General features: G+C 25.0%; 6 protein-coding genes across 8 annotated transcripts; 4 read left to right on the top strand and 2 right to left on the bottom strand.

Moving 5' to 3' along the window:
* The first annotated feature begins 2503 nt into the window (after positions 1-2503).
* On the top strand, positions 2504-4719 carry LOC122858281 (lysosomal Pro-X carboxypeptidase). Its single transcript, XM_044161074.1, has 5 exons — positions 2504-2799; positions 2872-3012; positions 3077-3357; positions 3430-3760; positions 3835-4719. Exons 1-5 carry the CDS (start codon positions 2575-2577, stop codon positions 4381-4383), a joined length of 1527 nt encoding a protein of 508 aa, XP_044017009.1. The 5' UTR covers positions 2504-2574; the 3' UTR covers positions 4384-4719.
* Positions 4274-6903, bottom strand: LOC122858279 (kinesin-like protein KIF3A). The gene is made up of 2 exons (XM_044161072.1): positions 6742-6903; positions 4274-6655 (listed from the first exon to the last, which is right to left on the bottom strand). Exons 1-2 carry the CDS (start codon positions 6748-6750, stop codon positions 4592-4594), a joined length of 2073 nt encoding a protein of 690 aa, XP_044017007.1. The 5' UTR covers positions 6751-6903; the 3' UTR covers positions 4274-4591.
* A 257-nt stretch (positions 6904-7160) lies between these two features.
* On the top strand, positions 7161-8879 carry LOC122858283 (uridine 5'-monophosphate synthase). The gene is made up of 2 exons (XM_044161076.1): positions 7161-7375; positions 7463-8879. Exons 1-2 carry the CDS (start codon positions 7235-7237, stop codon positions 8735-8737), a joined length of 1416 nt encoding a protein of 471 aa, XP_044017011.1. The 5' UTR covers positions 7161-7234; the 3' UTR covers positions 8738-8879.
* Positions 8806-10434, bottom strand: LOC122858289 (cytosolic Fe-S cluster assembly factor NUBP2 homolog). The gene is made up of 5 exons (XM_044161082.1): positions 10188-10434; positions 9984-10072; positions 9700-9921; positions 9246-9399; positions 8806-9188 (listed from the first exon to the last, which is right to left on the bottom strand). Exons 1-5 carry the CDS (start codon positions 10296-10298, stop codon positions 8982-8984), a joined length of 783 nt encoding a protein of 260 aa, XP_044017017.1. The 5' UTR covers positions 10299-10434; the 3' UTR covers positions 8806-8981.
* A 363-nt stretch (positions 10435-10797) lies between these two features.
* Positions 10798-13209, top strand: LOC122858272 (ras-related protein Rab-2). Its single transcript, XM_044161053.1, has 4 exons — positions 10798-10978; positions 11542-11681; positions 11749-12105; positions 12177-13209. Exons 1-4 carry the CDS (start codon positions 10933-10935, stop codon positions 12276-12278), a joined length of 645 nt encoding a protein of 214 aa, XP_044016988.1. The 5' UTR covers positions 10798-10932; the 3' UTR covers positions 12279-13209.
* Positions 13210-13595: 386 nt separating this feature from the next.
* LOC122858270 (sorting nexin-6) lies at positions 13596-16770 on the top strand. Of its 3 annotated transcripts, XM_044161050.1 has the most exons (10): positions 13651-13950; positions 14071-14121; positions 14205-14420; positions 14495-14616; positions 14695-15139; positions 15208-15390; positions 15643-15660; positions 15825-15888; positions 15955-16040; positions 16131-16499. In XM_044161050.1, the coding sequence occupies exons 1-10, from the start codon at positions 13945-13947 to the stop codon at positions 16179-16181; spliced, it is 1242 nt and encodes a 413-aa protein (XP_044016985.1). In that variant the 5' UTR covers positions 13651-13944; the 3' UTR covers positions 16182-16499. The 3 variants fall into 3 exon arrangements, with proteins under 3 accessions (XP_044016986.1, XP_044016985.1, XP_044016984.1); XM_044161051.1 differs by lacking the exon at positions 15643-15660 and having other exon boundaries at positions 13596-13950; positions 16131-16770; XM_044161049.1 differs by lacking the exon at positions 13651-13950 and having other exon boundaries at positions 14062-14121; positions 16131-16770.
* Positions 16771-16801: the final 31 nt, after the last annotated feature.

Below are 16801 nucleotides of genomic sequence, written 5' to 3'. Positions count from 1 at the left end.
ACCCTTGACAACTGTAATATTTAAAATAAAAAATGATTTTTTTAGAATAATAAATTTGATTTATTATATCGAAAAAGATATGTAATTTTTTTTATTATTTTCGAAGGATATCGACTAAATAATTTCCTGAAATTCAACTATTTATTATTGTTATAAATTTTTAAAAGTTATGGGTTATTTAACTTTGATAATGTAATAAAACAATTTTAAAAAAATATTAAAAGATATAATAAAATCATTTTTCAATTTGAAAAATTTTACTGGTATTAAAAAAAATTAAAATCTAATTATATATCTTGTCGTGTATTTCAATGTACACTCAACAATTCAAATACGAAAATGTAAATACATACATATAGGAAATTAACACTAAACAATAAAATAAATTATGCTATTTTTTTTTTTTTTTTTGTACTTGTTGAATATACACTATATAATTTTGTTAAATTAAAAAACAAAAAATTAATTAGTTTATAATTCAAGTTAAACAGAATTTTATTTTTAAAAATGTAAAATAATTTTATTTTTATTAATTTTTAAATTTGCATTTTTTTTTAAAAATGAAATAATGCTTGGACCATGATGGGAATTTTTTGGGGATTAGTTGGAGCCTGTCTCTATTTGCTTGATAAATTTAAAAAATTTCTATCGATGCGTTTTTATCAGGAGAATTTTTATAAACTCAAAATCTTGAAGGTACAGTTTTTTTTATAATTTAGCGAAATGCAGTATTTAGCAAAAAATAATGCTTGGCCCTTGACGAGAATTTTTTTGAGAGTAATTCAAGCCAGCTTCTATTTAATCTACAAATTTAGAAAAAAATTACTAATGCGTTTTTTCAGGAGAATTTTTGTAAAATAAAAATATCCGAAAATACATAAAAAATCGAAAAATTAAATTCGAAATACTTTTTTTTCTTTTAAGCTTTTTCAAAATTCCATTGATAATAAATTTATTTTATGATAAAAAAAATACGTCGTTAATTGAGATACTTGAAAAAGTGTCAATTACAAAGACTTTTGTAAATTCCTTCAATCTCAATCAATGGTTGTCGCACAGGTTACCTAGAACTTCCTGCGGAAATGGCCAATATACTCATCGACCTCCAACGCAAAAAATAAAAAAACACACATATAGCTCTCCTCTATTCACGATTATCATTCCAATTTATTTCTACTAAAAATATTGCTTTAGATTGTTAACTGTCCTGAAAAAATATAAACGCACATATATATTTATTTTAAAAATTTTTTTTTACTTATTTTTCTACTGAACCAATTTAATAATCTGATATAACTTATTTCAGCCCACACTTGACACCAATCATTATTATATTTATAGGCAACAATATTATATTTATATTAGCGAAATAATTCAAAATTTTATTCAATATATTTCAATAATATATAAATATTTTATATTGTTGCAAAATAATTTATTGAGAAAATTATTTGATTGAAAAAATTATTTATTATTTTATTAAATTGATATGTTTTATTGTAGCAATTTGTGGAACAAGTCAAAATTATCAATAACATGTATAAAGAAAATCGTAGAAAATTATTAACAACAAGTGCTTCAAAAAAAAAAAAAAAAAAGTATTTTAAATGTAATTTTGAAATTTGTTGTAAATTGCATTTTGAATTTTATCAAATCAATTTATTATTGAATCGAAAATTCTATAGAAATTTTCAAAGATAGCAATTTAAAATAACTGATGAATATCATTATTTTTTGGTTCATAACAAGTGATTTAAACAAAAAAAAATGTAATTCGAATTTACTATTTGTTTTTTAAGTATTTTCGGATATTTTTATTTTATAAAAATTTTCCTGAGAAAACGCATTAGTAATTTTTTTCTAAATTTGTAGATCAAATAGAGGCTGGCTTGAATTACCCTCAAAAAAATTCTCGTCAAGGGCCAAGCATTATTTTTTGCTAAATACGGCATTTCGCTAAATTATAAAAAAAACTGTACCTGATTTTGAGTTTATAAAAATTCTCCTGATAAAAACGCATCGATAGAAATTTTTTAAATGTATCAAGCAAATAGAGACAGGCTCCAACTAATCCCCAAAAAATTCCCATCATGGTCCAAGCATTATTTCATTTAAAAAAAAATGCAAATTTAAAAATTAATAAAAATAAAATTATTTTACATTTTTAAAAATAAATTCTGTTAAAATTGAATTATAAACTAATTAATTTTTTGTTTTTTAATTTAACAAAATTATATAGTAGGTATATATTCAACAAGTACAAAAAAAAAAAAAAAAAAAATAGCATAATTTATTTTATTGTTTAGTGTTAATTTCCTATATGTATGTATTTACATTTTCGTATTTGAATTGTTGAGTGTACATTGAAATACACGACAAGATATATACATGTATATATATTGAAAATAATGCGATACGGGTAAGACACTTAACAAGGGTCAATGGTACATCTTGAAAGATATATCTTTCAAAGAGGGGAGGAACAAACAACTAAGGAAATAAAAAAAAAAAAAAAACAGAAAAACAAGTTTTAACATTCAGTTTAGCTTGGTTTTGCTTACTTGCTTTGTCAAGATGATCGCTAAAATGCAGTCTCTCCCAATTTTCAATACGAAAATGTCTAAAATATTTTTAAATATTATTATAATTCTTATTATACAGTGTATCATTCCAACATCTTCAATACGATTACCTAGATCATTGATACTCAAATCAACTGATACAAAACTCGATCAAGAAAATAATAAAAATATCAACGAGCCAACTTACAAATATGTCATCAAGAAATTTCAAGTTCCAGTAAGTTATTTATAATAAACAAAAACATAAATAATAATTACTAATTGTTGTTTTTTCTTTTAATAAAAAAAGGTTGATCATTTTAGTTTTTCATTGAATGATACTTTTGAAATACGTTATTTAATAAATGACACATGGCAAAAAGGTAACAATCCACCAATTTTTTTCTACACTGGTAATGAAGGAAAAATTGAAGTTTTTGCTGAAAATACTGTAAGTAATTTTTTAATAATATAATATATGAAAATTTATTTAAAGTATTTATTATTTATTTTAGGGATTTATTTGGGACATTGCTGATTCATTTGGAGCAATTGTTGTATTTGCTGAGCATCGTTACTATGGTGAATCATTGCCTTATGGTAATGAATCATATTCAAATGTTAAAAATCTTGGTTATTTAACTTCCCAACAAGCCTTGGCTGATTATGTTGATCTAATTGAATTTTTAAAATCAAATAATAACACAAAAAATAGTCCAGTTATTGCATTTGGTGGATCATACGGTGGAATGTTAAGTGCATGGTTTAGAATGAAATATCCACATATAATTCAAGGGTAAATAAAATAACTATTAAAATATAAATTAAAAAAATAATTATCTAATTTGTTTAATGTATTTTTTAAAAGAGCAATTGCTGCATCAGCACCAATACTACAATTTACTGGTGTCACTGAGTGTAATGCATTTTATCGTATTGTTACATCAGATTTTAAAGCTGTAAATAAAATTTGTTCATTGGAAATTAGCAAATCATGGAATGCAATAAATAATATAACATCAACTGATGATGGAAAAAAATGGTTGTCATCAAATTGGAAACTTTGTAAGCCATTAAATAGCACAACTGACATTAAAACACTCAAAGATTGGCTGAGCAATGTTTATATAAATTTAGCAATGGTTGATTATCCATATGAGACAAATTTTTTAGCACCATTACCATCAAAACCAATAGCTGTAAGTATAATTAATCCAAAAACAAACAAATAGTAATTTTTAATTAATTAATTTTTGTTTTTTTTTTTGTTAAGAAATTTTGTCAACATTTGATGAATGAAACAAAAACAGAAAAAGAAACATTACTATCACTTAAAAATGCTATAAATATATATGCAAATTACACTGGTAAAACTGATTGTATTGAGACAAATGATGCTGCACCAGATTTAGGAGCAACTGGTTGGTATTATCAAGCATGTACAGAAATGGTAATGCCAATGTGTAGTGATGGTATTCATGATATGTTTGAAATACAACCTTGGAATTTTGATGAATATTCAAATGATTGTCAAAAAAAATATAATGTTAAACCAATTGAAAATTTAGCTTGTAATACATATGGATGTAAAGATTTAAGTACAGCAAGTAATATTGTATTTAGTAATGGATTGCTAGATCCATGGTCAAGTGGTGGTGTGCTACGTAATCTTTCATCATCATCAAGTGCTATTATTATACCTGAAGGTGCACATCATCTTGATTTACGTGGACAAAATAAAGCTGATCCATATTCTGTTATTCAAGCACGTAATTATCATAAATATTCAATTAATAAATGGATCAAACAATATCGTTTATAAGCTAGAATAATAATTATTTATTTTTAATAAATGCAATACAGTTTTTTATTATATTCAAGCTAAATAAAGAAACAAAAAAAAACAAGTATAAATAAATATTTTAATAATAATACTGGTGCAACAAAGGGAACTAGTTTTTTTTTTTTTAAATAAATAAAATCACGACAAGTGTGTGTGTGTTTAAAACACAATTAATAATATTGATAATTTATGAATGTGGAGTTCTTCGATGTGCTGTTGTTGGTCTAGGTACACCAGAACGTCCACGTATTTTTTTTTGTTGATTAAAATTATTATCTGTATCATTATAAGTTAAATAAATATTTGATATATCAATTTGTGGTTGATCTTTTGTTGTACCAATTGTTGGTGTTATTTGTGCTTTTCTCATATTATTACCAGTATATGCAACACATTTTAATTGCCATTCACCAATGTCTTCATTCCAATGTACATATCTTTCAATCATTGTTTGATACTGTACTGGTATATAATTATTTAATATTAATTCTTGTAATTGTAATTCTCTTCCAATACCACGTACACCTTCAAGTAAACCTTCCATTTCTCTTTGATGTTCTTCTTGTAGATCAAGTAATTCAGCTCTAGCTGACATTAACATTGTATATACTTTAGCTAATTTTTTAGTTTTACCAGCAGCTTCATCTTGTAATGATGAATATTTTTCTTCAATATCAATACGTTCAGCTTCTTTTTCTTCAATAGCTTTTTTTAATTGTTCTTCACGTTTTTTACGTTGTTCAAGTTCAACTGCAGCAGCAGCTAATAGCTCTTCTTGTGCTTCAGCTTTTTCTAATAAATTTTCACCACCAACAAGTATTTTATTTTGTAAATTTTGCATTTTATCACGTAATGCTTCTTTTTCACTTTGTGTACGTTTTAATTCAATAACATCTTTATCATCTGGACTTTTATCATCATACTCAGCACAATCAATTTTTTCACTTTTATCAATATGCTTTTTATCATCATTATTATCATCATCAAGCTCTTCCATTGTCATCATATTACTATGACGTTTTGATTGTGTTTTTTTAGTTTTAATTATTTTACTTTCATTATTATTATCATTGTCATCTGTATCTGGTTCAGTATCAGCATCACTTTCACTTAAACCATCAATATCATTGTCTTCTAATTGTTTTCTAAGTTCTTCAATTTCATCTTGAAATTGACGTAATAATGCATCTTTTGGATCTTCATTAATTCTAGCTCTATTTTTAATATTTTTAGCACGATTAGCATATCTAAGTGTACTTATTGTTTCATCATAATTAATATCAGCTGGACTTATATTTGCACACATAAGAGTTTTTGAATTACCACCTAATGAATCTTGTAATAAACGTGTTAACTTTGAATTTCTATATGGTACATGTGAACTTTGTCCATCAACAAGTGCTGATATAACATTACCAAGTGTTGATAATGATAAATTAATTTTAGTTGCTTCACGTAAACGTACACCAGTTGCTTTTGTTTTACTTTGTCTTTCAGAACCAGCTAAATCAACAAGATGTAATTTACCCATTTTAACATGTGATTCACCATCATCACCAATTTGACTTGATTCAACTGTTATTGTAAATATTGCATGTGATCTTGAACTTAATGAATTCATTGCTGTTGCACCAACAACACGATTTTTATTACCAAGTATCATTATTCTATCTAAATCATCAGCATTATTAACAACATAACCACTTAAATCTTTAACAAATACACCAATATCTGGTCTTTCTTTAACTTCTAATCTTGTATTTTGATCTTTACCCAATAAATCACGTATTTCTTCATTATATATTTCTAAATATGTTGCACGTACTAAAAATTTTTGTTTATCATCTGATTTAGCAATATGACCAAATATTTGAGCAAATGTATTTGGTATTATACCACGTAATTGTGGTGATGTTTTAGCACCTGACATTGTATATGTTTTACCAGTTCCAGTTTGTCCATATGCAAATATTGTACCATTATAACCTTGTAATACTTTATCAACAATTGGACGTGCTGTTTCACTGTATATATCAATTTGAGTTGAATCAATATCAAATGCAGCATCAAATGAAAATACTTTTGGTGGTTCACCATGTGCTGCATTTGGATTTTCAACTATTATTTCACCATTTATTTTATCAACTTTAACTATTTTTTTACAATGTCCATCTAATTCTTTTCCATTTAATGGTCGTACTCTTACGACAACTCTTACATTTTCCAATTCACCAAGATCACTTGTGTTATCCTGCAATTAATCATCAAACATTTATTCATTTTATTATATATTATGATGTTAAATATCAATTGGAATAAAATCAAGAAACTACTTACCCCTGGCATCTTGTTATTTGTTTATTTATTTATTTAATTAACTTTGTAAATATCCTGATGATTTATTGCATATTATATTATGCAACAAAATTGATAATATTAATTTTTTTAAATATTTTTGTGTTGTCAAGTGTCACTTGTATTGTTGACGTGTGTTTTTTTTTTTTTTTTGATAAATCAATACAGAAACTCATTTGATAACAAGCTACTGTGATTGGACAAACGAATATCAAATTATCAATTGACCAATCATGTTTTTTTACAATTACAATCGCCATCCTTTTTTAATCTAAGTCCAAGTTCCATTGATAGACACTAGACAAATTGTCGTTGTTGTCGCTGTATCTATGTGATTTCGATTTCTCTGTGTTCTTTTTCCTTTTGTTTGCCAACCTAGCCGACACTAGACGTATTAATTGTCACCTGCTAATCACCACGTGGTAAAAAAAAAAAAAAAGAATCTTCATTACATTGCTAAACGTTCAAAAACAAAATGAAAAACGAATTAAAAGAATTAGCAGTATCACTGTTCGACATAGATGTTGTTAAATTTGGTTCTTTCAAAACCAAAGTTGGATTAGAAACACCAATTTATATTGACTTTAGAGTACTCATTGCTCACCGTAAAATATTGGTTAGTATTAAACTTATTTTCTAATAATAAAAAGTGTAATTGAAAAAACAAATAATTAACAATTTTTTAATTAATTAAAAATAACAGAAGCAGATATCAAGAGCTCTCTGGAAATTATCAAGTGATCCAGATAATGTACAACAAATATGTGGTGTACCATACGCTGCACTGTCAATGGCTGATGTTATTGCTGATGACACTGAAAAACCAATGATCATGAGAAGAAAAGAGAGCAAAAATCATGGTACAAAAAAATTACTTGAAGGTGTTTATGCTGCTGGTGATAAATGTGTCATCATTGAGGATGTCGTTACAAGTGGTACAAGTATATTAGAAGTTGTAGCTGATTTAAAAAATGAAGGTCTTGAAATTATTGAAGCTCTTGTAATCATGGACAGAGAACAAGGTGGTCGTGATAATCTTGAAAAATCTGGAGTTAATATTAAAAGTTTATTTACACTTACTGAAATGATGGAATATCTTTTGAGTGCTGATAAAATTGATCAATCAACATATGACAAAGTTATTGATTATTTAAAAACTAACAAAGCATCAGTTAAAATACAAGAAGAAGAAAAAAAAAATACACGTTTAACAACTGATTTTTTATCAAGATCAAAGCTTGCTAAAAATCCATTAGCTAAAAAAATTTTTGAAATAATGAATGAAAAAGAAACAACACTTTGTTTAGCTGCTGATTTAACATCTGCTGATGAAATTATAAAGCTTGCTGAAATTGCTGGACCACATATTGCTGTATTAAAAATTCATGTTAATATTATTGATGATTTTAGTCAGATATTTATAAAACAACTTAAATCATTGTCATTGAAATATAAATTTTTAATAATGGAAGATAGTAAATTTGGTGATATTGGTAATACAGTGTCACATCAATACTCCAAGGGTGTTTATAAAATTGCTGAATGGGCTGATTTAATAACAGTACATCCAGTTGCTGGTCCAGGTATAATTGATGGTCTTGTTGCTGGTTTAAATGACATTAGCGAAGAACGTGGTATATTTTTAGTTACTGAAATGTCATCAAAAGGTGCATTGACAACTGGAAGCTATATTGAACAATCATTGTCAATGGGTGATAATTCAAAGCTAGTTGTTGGTCATGTTTGTCAGTCAGATTTATTTAAAAATCCAGGTATGATACAATTAACACCTGGTGTTAAATTATCAAAAGATTCTGATGATCTTGGACAACAATATAATACACCAGAAAGTGTTGTTAATTGTGGTGCTGATTTAGCTGTTGTTGGTCGAGGAATAACTCAAGCAACTGATAAAATTAGTGCTATTATTAAATACAAGGATCAACTTTGGTCAGCATACAAAAATAGACTATCATAATTAATTTTTGATGAAAATTATTCTCATTTTTTTGTATATAAATATACAAAATAATAATGCCACTTTTTTTTTTAATGATACAAAATAAATTTTATGAACAATATATTTGAATGTACAATAAATATTTTATATTTTAAATTACAAAAATTAATGGTGTTTCATTTTGATTTGCACACAACACACGTATTTTTGAAAAAAATTGTTTTGTTTTTTATGTTTCAAATAAATGATGGTGTATTTTAATTTATGCTTCTTTACTTTTAGTTATTTCTTCAACTAGTTTTGTAAATACTTGGGCAACTTGACTGTCTGGCATTGTGACCAATATACTTTTTCCTTTATCAGCATTTTTACCAATTTCTGGATCAATTGGTAATTTTGCAAGAAATGGTACTTTAACTAATTCAGAAAGTGCAATTCCTCCACCAGATGAAAATATATTTGTACATTCCTGAAATTTTATTAAATATAATAACAATAAATTTAGATATTTAAAATTTTAACTTACAGAACAAGTTGGACAAACAAATCCACTCATATTTTCAACAATTCCAATTATTGGAATACCAGTTTTTTTACAAAATGTTATTTCTCTTAGGACATCATCAACAGCAATATTTTGTGGTGTTGTTACAATAATAGCACCATCAACACTCAGCTGACTGTAAAGACAAAAATTGCATTAAAAAATTATAAAAACAATTATCCAATAATTACATAATAATTGGTCAACAAAAAAAAAAGAAATAAAATAAAAAAAAACATCTTATCAACAAGTCGCATGACCAAGTCTTATCAAGTTTATTTATATTTTTTTTTCTCTCTCTTTTTTTTTGTATGATTTATGATTATGCTTAGCATGTGACTGATTATTGTAACATAAAACATGTGACAATATTAAATAAAAAATACAAACAAAATTATGAATAATAATTAGTTAAAAATAAAGCAAAAAAACGAACCGTATATTTTCCATAACAGTGATATGTTCATCAGATGTACCAGGTGGTGTATCAATAATTAAATAATCAAGTTCTTTCCAAACAACATCATTTATAAATTGTTTAATCATACCAGTCTTTTTTGGACCACGCCAAACAACACCATCATTACGATTTTTTAATAAAAATCCAATTGACATTACTGCCAACATTTGATCAGGATTTGTATAAACTGGTACCCATCTGTTAAATTAAATTTGTAAATTAAATAAATAAATATTATTAATATTTTATTGATGAATTACCCTTCAGATGATTGATGTACATCTTGGTCCTCAAGATTTAGCAGATATGGAACACTTGGTCCACATAAATCAACATCTAATATTCCAACCTATGAAAAATTTAAATAATAAAATAGTCATTATTACAATAACAATAACAACTTAACCTATAAATATTGTTTATTTATATTTTATTTATTGAGGATATATTTGTAATTTTTTTACCTTAAATCCTGAAACATTTAGAGCTAGTGCTAATTGTGTGCTTACTGTTGATTTACCAACACCACCTTTACCAGATAACACAAGTATAATATGTTTTACTCCGTCGAGCATTTTATTATGTTGTGTTGTAAAATTATTGAATTTGTTTAATTTATATTGTATATATTTTTGTTGTTGTAATTATTTGGATTATCAGGTGCCAATTGATCATGTGGAATGTATAAAAACCATGTGGTGTATTGGTGTGACTGAACACTTGCAAAAAAAAAAAAGGGGGATCACAAGATACGCATGTGCAGTAAGATCCTTTTTTTTTTTATTTTTTTTTATCATAAATTAATTTATGATTAATCAATTAGCTGATTAATTATTTTCTTAATTTAGCTAAATTTAAAAATACATTTAATATATATATAAAAATAAATGTACTATTGAATTATCATTTAATAATAAGTACTCTTAAATTTATAATAAATCATAATTATTTTTATGTATTTCTATTAACAAATCCACATCGAAGATTATTAAAATTCAAAAAACTACCGCCAATTTGCCGCCATATTTTTACCAATAAAAACGAAGCTTGATTGACGTCACAGCGACAGCAAACGAGAGAAAGAGAGAAAAAAAAGAGAAAAAAAAAATACACACACAGCAGCAAACAAAAAGAAAAAACATACGGATTAATTTTGTGCGTGTTATAAATTTCTCCTAGAAAATAATTGTTATTAAATTGACATCTAAAATGTCGTATGCATATTTATTCAAGTACATAATCATTGGTGATACTGGTAAGCCATAATTTATCATAAAAAACTAAATAAACATTATTATTTTACATAGTTTTACCAAATAACTACGTAGTTTTTTTTGACAGTTCTGTTGTTCTTACACATCACCTCAGCTGTTTTACGCATATATTGATTTTTTTTGTTTTTTTTTTTTTTAATCTTCCAACATCATTAATTGTTTTTATTTAGAAACGAAAATCATTAAATTACATTATATATTTTTTATAAATAATTATCAAGTATATTTTTAGAACAAAGAGATAATTTTTTTTCTTTTATTATACTTCCACCATTGTGTTTTTTTTAATATGGATCTTTTGATTGTACTATTGGCATGATTCACTAAACAAGTGTGTATTTATAATGACAAACAATAGAATTTATTTTATTCATTTTTAAATTATCAATATATATTAAATTATCTATCATTTTTTGTATTAAATATTATTATTATTTATATTTAAATTAAAGTGATTGTCCAAGGCGTGGTATCGATTTTTTAGTCTATTGTATATTTCAACTATTATCATTAATTTAATGTATTTTTATTTCTATGATTTTAGGAGTTGGTAAATCATGCCTTCTTTTACAATTTACTGATAAAAGATTTCAGCCAGTTCATGATTTAACAATTGGTGTTGAATTTGGAGCACGAATGATAACAATTGATGGAAAACAAATAAAATTACAAATTTGGGATACAGTAAGTTGTGTATTTCAAAATAAATAAATTGTTGATTTTATTGATTGATTTTATTGATTATATTTAGGCAGGACAAGAAGCATTTCGTTCAATAACAAGATCATATTATCGTGGTGCTGCTGGTGCATTACTTGTTTATGATATAACACGCAGAGAAACATTTAATCATTTAACAACATGGCTAGAAGATGCTAGACAACATTCAAATTCAAATATGGTTATTATGTTGATTGGTAATAAGAGTGATTTAGATGCAAGAAGAGAAGTTAAACGTGAAGAAGGTGAAGCATTTGCACGTGAACATGGTTTGGTTTTTATGGAAACAAGTGCTAAAACAGCAGCAAATGTTGAAGAAGCATTTATCAATACAGCCAAAGAAATATATGAAAAAATTCAAGAAGGAGTTTTTGATATAAATAATGAGGTATAATTTATATATTTTCATATGCATTGTTGATTAATTTATTTATTAACATATTAATATATTTTATTAAGGCTAATGGCATTAAAATTGGACCACAACATTCACCAACAAGTACTGGAGGTCTTGCTGGTGCTGGTGGCCAAGGTGCTGCTGGTGGTGGTGGTTGCTGCTAGGGTCTAGTCTTGGCCTGTCCATGGATTCATCCTACAACAATTTGATCATAATTATTTCATTTATTCCTGCTCGAAATAATTAGTTTAATTTTATTTAAATATTTGTGTTTTCAACTTTTTACATGAAAAAAAAAAAAGACAAAACCAACACTTAGTTGTTTAAAAAACAAACTTATAAATGAATAATTTAAAAAAAAAAATATCTTGTTTAGTTTTCAAAATAGTGGGTGTTTCATTTTTTTTTAATTATATTAAAATTTAATTATTATCAGTCAATTTTTATCTATCAATTCAAATGTAAACTGTACAACAAAAAATTATATTTTAAGTTTCTTTTTTTTTGTATATACTTGTTCTAAAACAAAAGAATAATTTTCTTTTTTTTTTTTACATAGAAAAAGAGTACAATTAATTTTACTTTCTCTCTATCAGATATATTATTATTTTTTTTTTTTTAATTATAATATGACTATGTTTAATAACAATGCAAATAGAAATATTTATAAATAATTTTTTCTTTTTTTACAACGCATTTCAATGTGATCAATAATGTGTGATGATAATTATTATTTAAAATATATAATAACCAAAAATAAAATAAAACATCTATAAAAACAAAAATAAAAAATTATAATAATTGTTAATATTAATGATAATCGAGCAGGAATAATTTGAGCTATCCAACAAAATGTAAAATTTTGTGTTTATTAATGTGTACCTTAATGATGGATATGACTTAAAAAACAAAATTTAATTTCCATTTTCTTTTTTTTTTTTTAAATTAGTTTAATTAAAAAATTTATAATCATATTAAATAAAAAATGCCTAAAAAACATTTTCATCTTTTTTTCAATTAAAATTTGTGGTATCTTCGCTGAAAGAAAGATGAATAATATTATTTCAAAAAAAATTAACATGTGTGCCAAAACAACGCACATGAAATTTAAAAAATATAATAATGCTAGTCATCAAGACTTAAAAAAAAAGGATAATCTTTCACAGCTGTCAATAATTTGTCATTAAAAACATTTAAACAAAAAAAAAAAACTATATAATAAATTTGAATAAAAGACAAAATCCCATATGTGTATCAATAATTATTATTAAACAATTAAAATAAACATATTAATAATTAAAAAAACAAAAAAAAATAATATACAAAATATGTATTGACAACAAAATGGAGACTTGATAATGTTATTTAATTTAATTATCCATGCAAAACAGAGATAAGAATTTAATAAAACCAAAAAAAAAACAATCAAATTTTCAAATCGAAAAATCAAAGAGATGTGTGTGTATGTGTAATATATATACATTGACAATTGACATTTGGGTATGTGTGTGACGCAGTTTCATCCGGTTTACAGCTGATTGTCAAAAAAAAAAAAAAGGAGGAGGAGGTGTGGAGACTGCACTCTGCAGAGCTGATAAAATAATAAAAAAAAAAAAAAGCCAACAAGAGAGATGATGTCTTGACTCAAATATAAATAAAATAAATAGCTTGTTGAGTAAAAAAATAATAGTCCAAAGTGATAAATTGTTAAATAGATAAACAATTAAAAAAAAAATTGTTATCATATTATTACTTGACAATTGACAATTGTGTGTTGTGTACGTGTGTCATCATTAAAGTGTCAAAGAAAGACGCTATTTATTAGACGCCATGATGGTAGGTGGAACCTGTTATCACTGACCGGTCATTTAATATTTCCATCAACAGCCAAGTTGAGCCAAGTCATTATATACTTTGTCATTGTTAATTATAAAATTATATTTCATAATGTTGCAGGATGATATTTGTGATAATCAAGAGATATTAAATTCATCTCCAACAAAAAAGGTATTTTTATATTGATTAATGGCTTTTTGTTTCTATTGTTTTTTTACAGTGTTATATTAATTATAATGTGTAATTAATTTCAGGTTATTCAGGCCGACAATATTGACTTGTCAGACAAGTCATTACAAGTTGATATATCAGATGCCTTGAGTGAAAAAGATAAAGTTAAATTTACTGTTCATACCAAAACAACACTTCCAGAATTTCAAAAATCTGAATTTTTAGTTGTTCGTCAACATGAAGAATTTGTTTGGTTGCATGATAGGTTTGAAGAATCTGAAGAGTATGCAGGTTACATTGTTAGTATGCCAATATAAATTATTAATTTCATAATGATAGATATTTTATAAATTTATTTTTTTTATTTACAAAGATTCCACCTTGTCCACCGAGGCCAGATTTTGATGCTTCACGTGAAAAATTACAAAAACTTGGTGAAGGTGAAGGTACAATGACAAGAGAAGAATTTACAAAAATGAAACAAGAACTTGAAGCGTAAGTACAATTAATAACCGACAAAATAAATAGATTTATTGTTGAATTAATTTGTGATTTTTATTTATTTATCAACAGTGAATATTTAGCAACATTTAAAAAAACTGTTGCAATGCATGAGATGTTTTTAACGAGACTAGCACATCATCCTGTTTTTCGAAATGATCATAATTTACGTGTATTTTTGGAGTATGATCAAGATTTATGTGTACGTTCTAAAAAAAAGATGGAACTATTTGGTGGTATTGTTAGATCATTTTCTGAAACAACTGATGAGTATTATTTGTCAGCAACAGTTAAAGATGTTAATGATTTTTTCGATCAAGAAATGACATTTTTACAACAATATCATAATAATTTAAAAGAAGGTACTGTTAGAGCTGATCGTCAAACATCAAAACACAAAGATGTTGCTGATTCATATATTAAAATATCAAGTAATTTATTACAAATAGCAACAACTGATTCTGGTAAATTGGAAAAATTTTTAACAAAAATTGCTGAAACATTTGAAAAATTAAGAGTAAGATTATATTTTTATAATAAATATTATTAATAAAATTGTTTTTAATAATTATTTATTCATTGTAGAAAGTTGAAGGTCGTGTTGCATCAGATGAAGATTTAAAATTATCAGATACATTGAGATATTACATGAGAGATACTGCTGCAGCAAAGAGATTGCTTTTTAGAAGATTAAAAGCACTTCATACTTACGAGACTGCAAATCGTACATTGGAAAAATCACGTGCAAAAAATAAAGATGTTCATGCAGTAAGTATTTCCATTGATTTTATTATCAACAAAAAAAAAATACATATTCCATAAATTCATAATTAAAATCATAATTTTAGAGGATAAAAAGGTTTTTTTTTTTGATATATTGTGCATGGTTTATATAACACACATTACATTAACAATATGTAAATTAATTTTAATTAATACATGATGTTAATAATGTCATTGAAAATAATAATTATTTAATTGGGGTATATTTTAATAATTTAATTTTTCCGGCTCCTTCAGGCAATAGAGGTTGCAGAGGTGTGTTAATATTTCTATAAATATTTTTATATTTTTCATGCATTTTATGCTATAATATTTTATTTGCTTTTAAATTTTAATATTTGTTTATGTCTAAGCATGATTTGTATTAATTTTAAATTGAAAAAAATATAAAATATCATTTTTTTTTTCAATTTTAACAGGCTGAAAAAGCACAGACTGAAGCTTGTGAAAAATTCGAACAAATGTCTGACAAAGGAAAAGAAGGTATTTATAATAATTTATATTTAAAATAAAATTCATTTTTAATTAATTTATTTTTTGTCATTTTAGAATTAACTGATTTTAAAACCAGAAGAATAGCTGCATTCAGAAAAAATTTAATGGAATTAACTGAATTGGAAATAAAACATGCCAAGGTAAAAAAAAAAAAAAAAAACTAATTGCTAAAAATTGTTTATTTTATTTATTTTTGTTTTGTCAATTAATGTAAGCTTTTTTTTCTTTAGGGTCATGCTGATTTGCTCAAAAAATGTTTAGATAATCTTCGTGAAGAATAATTTTCTCAGGGTAATTTAATAATTTTCTAAAAAATTAAACAAAAAATCATGTCAAGCACAACAATCAAGTGCATCAATCTCACAATGTAAAAAATATATATATATATTTTTTTTGTTACCTTTTTTTTATTTTTTCTTGATCATATATATATATTTTGTAAAATCAGGATGGAATTTTTTTCTTTACAAATACTATAATTATTGAAAATGAAAATTTATCTTTGAAAAAATCAAATGAAAATCATGTTAATAAAAATTAATATCAAGAGCTTTCAAGGCGTCATCATAAAATCAATTGCCGAAAAGTAATATTGTTTTTTTTTTTTTAATCAATTTAATTTACACCTTGAAATCAATTAATATTATTTTTGAGTTGAATTATTGTAAAATTAATTGCTCGAGAATTGATGATAATCTGTATAAAAAAAAAAACTAAGAATTTTTTTTTTTTTTTCTTAATTCTAAGATTCTTTATACATAGAATAAAAAAAAAAATATATATCTAAATAAATGTTATATGAAAATGATAATGTATTGTAATAAAGAACCAATGGTAGTGTATAAATAAATTTTTTTTTAGAATTTCTTCACTCAACTTGCGTTCTAGGGCAAATTAAATG

The sequence above is a fragment of the Aphidius gifuensis genome, linkage group LG5 (genome assembly GCF_014905175.1).
Source record: "Aphidius gifuensis isolate YNYX2018 linkage group LG5, ASM1490517v1, whole genome shotgun sequence".
In the NCBI taxonomy this organism is placed as follows: Eukaryota; Metazoa; Arthropoda; class Insecta; order Hymenoptera; family Braconidae; genus Aphidius; species Aphidius gifuensis.
This window is presented reverse-complemented; position numbering and strand designations above follow the sequence as displayed.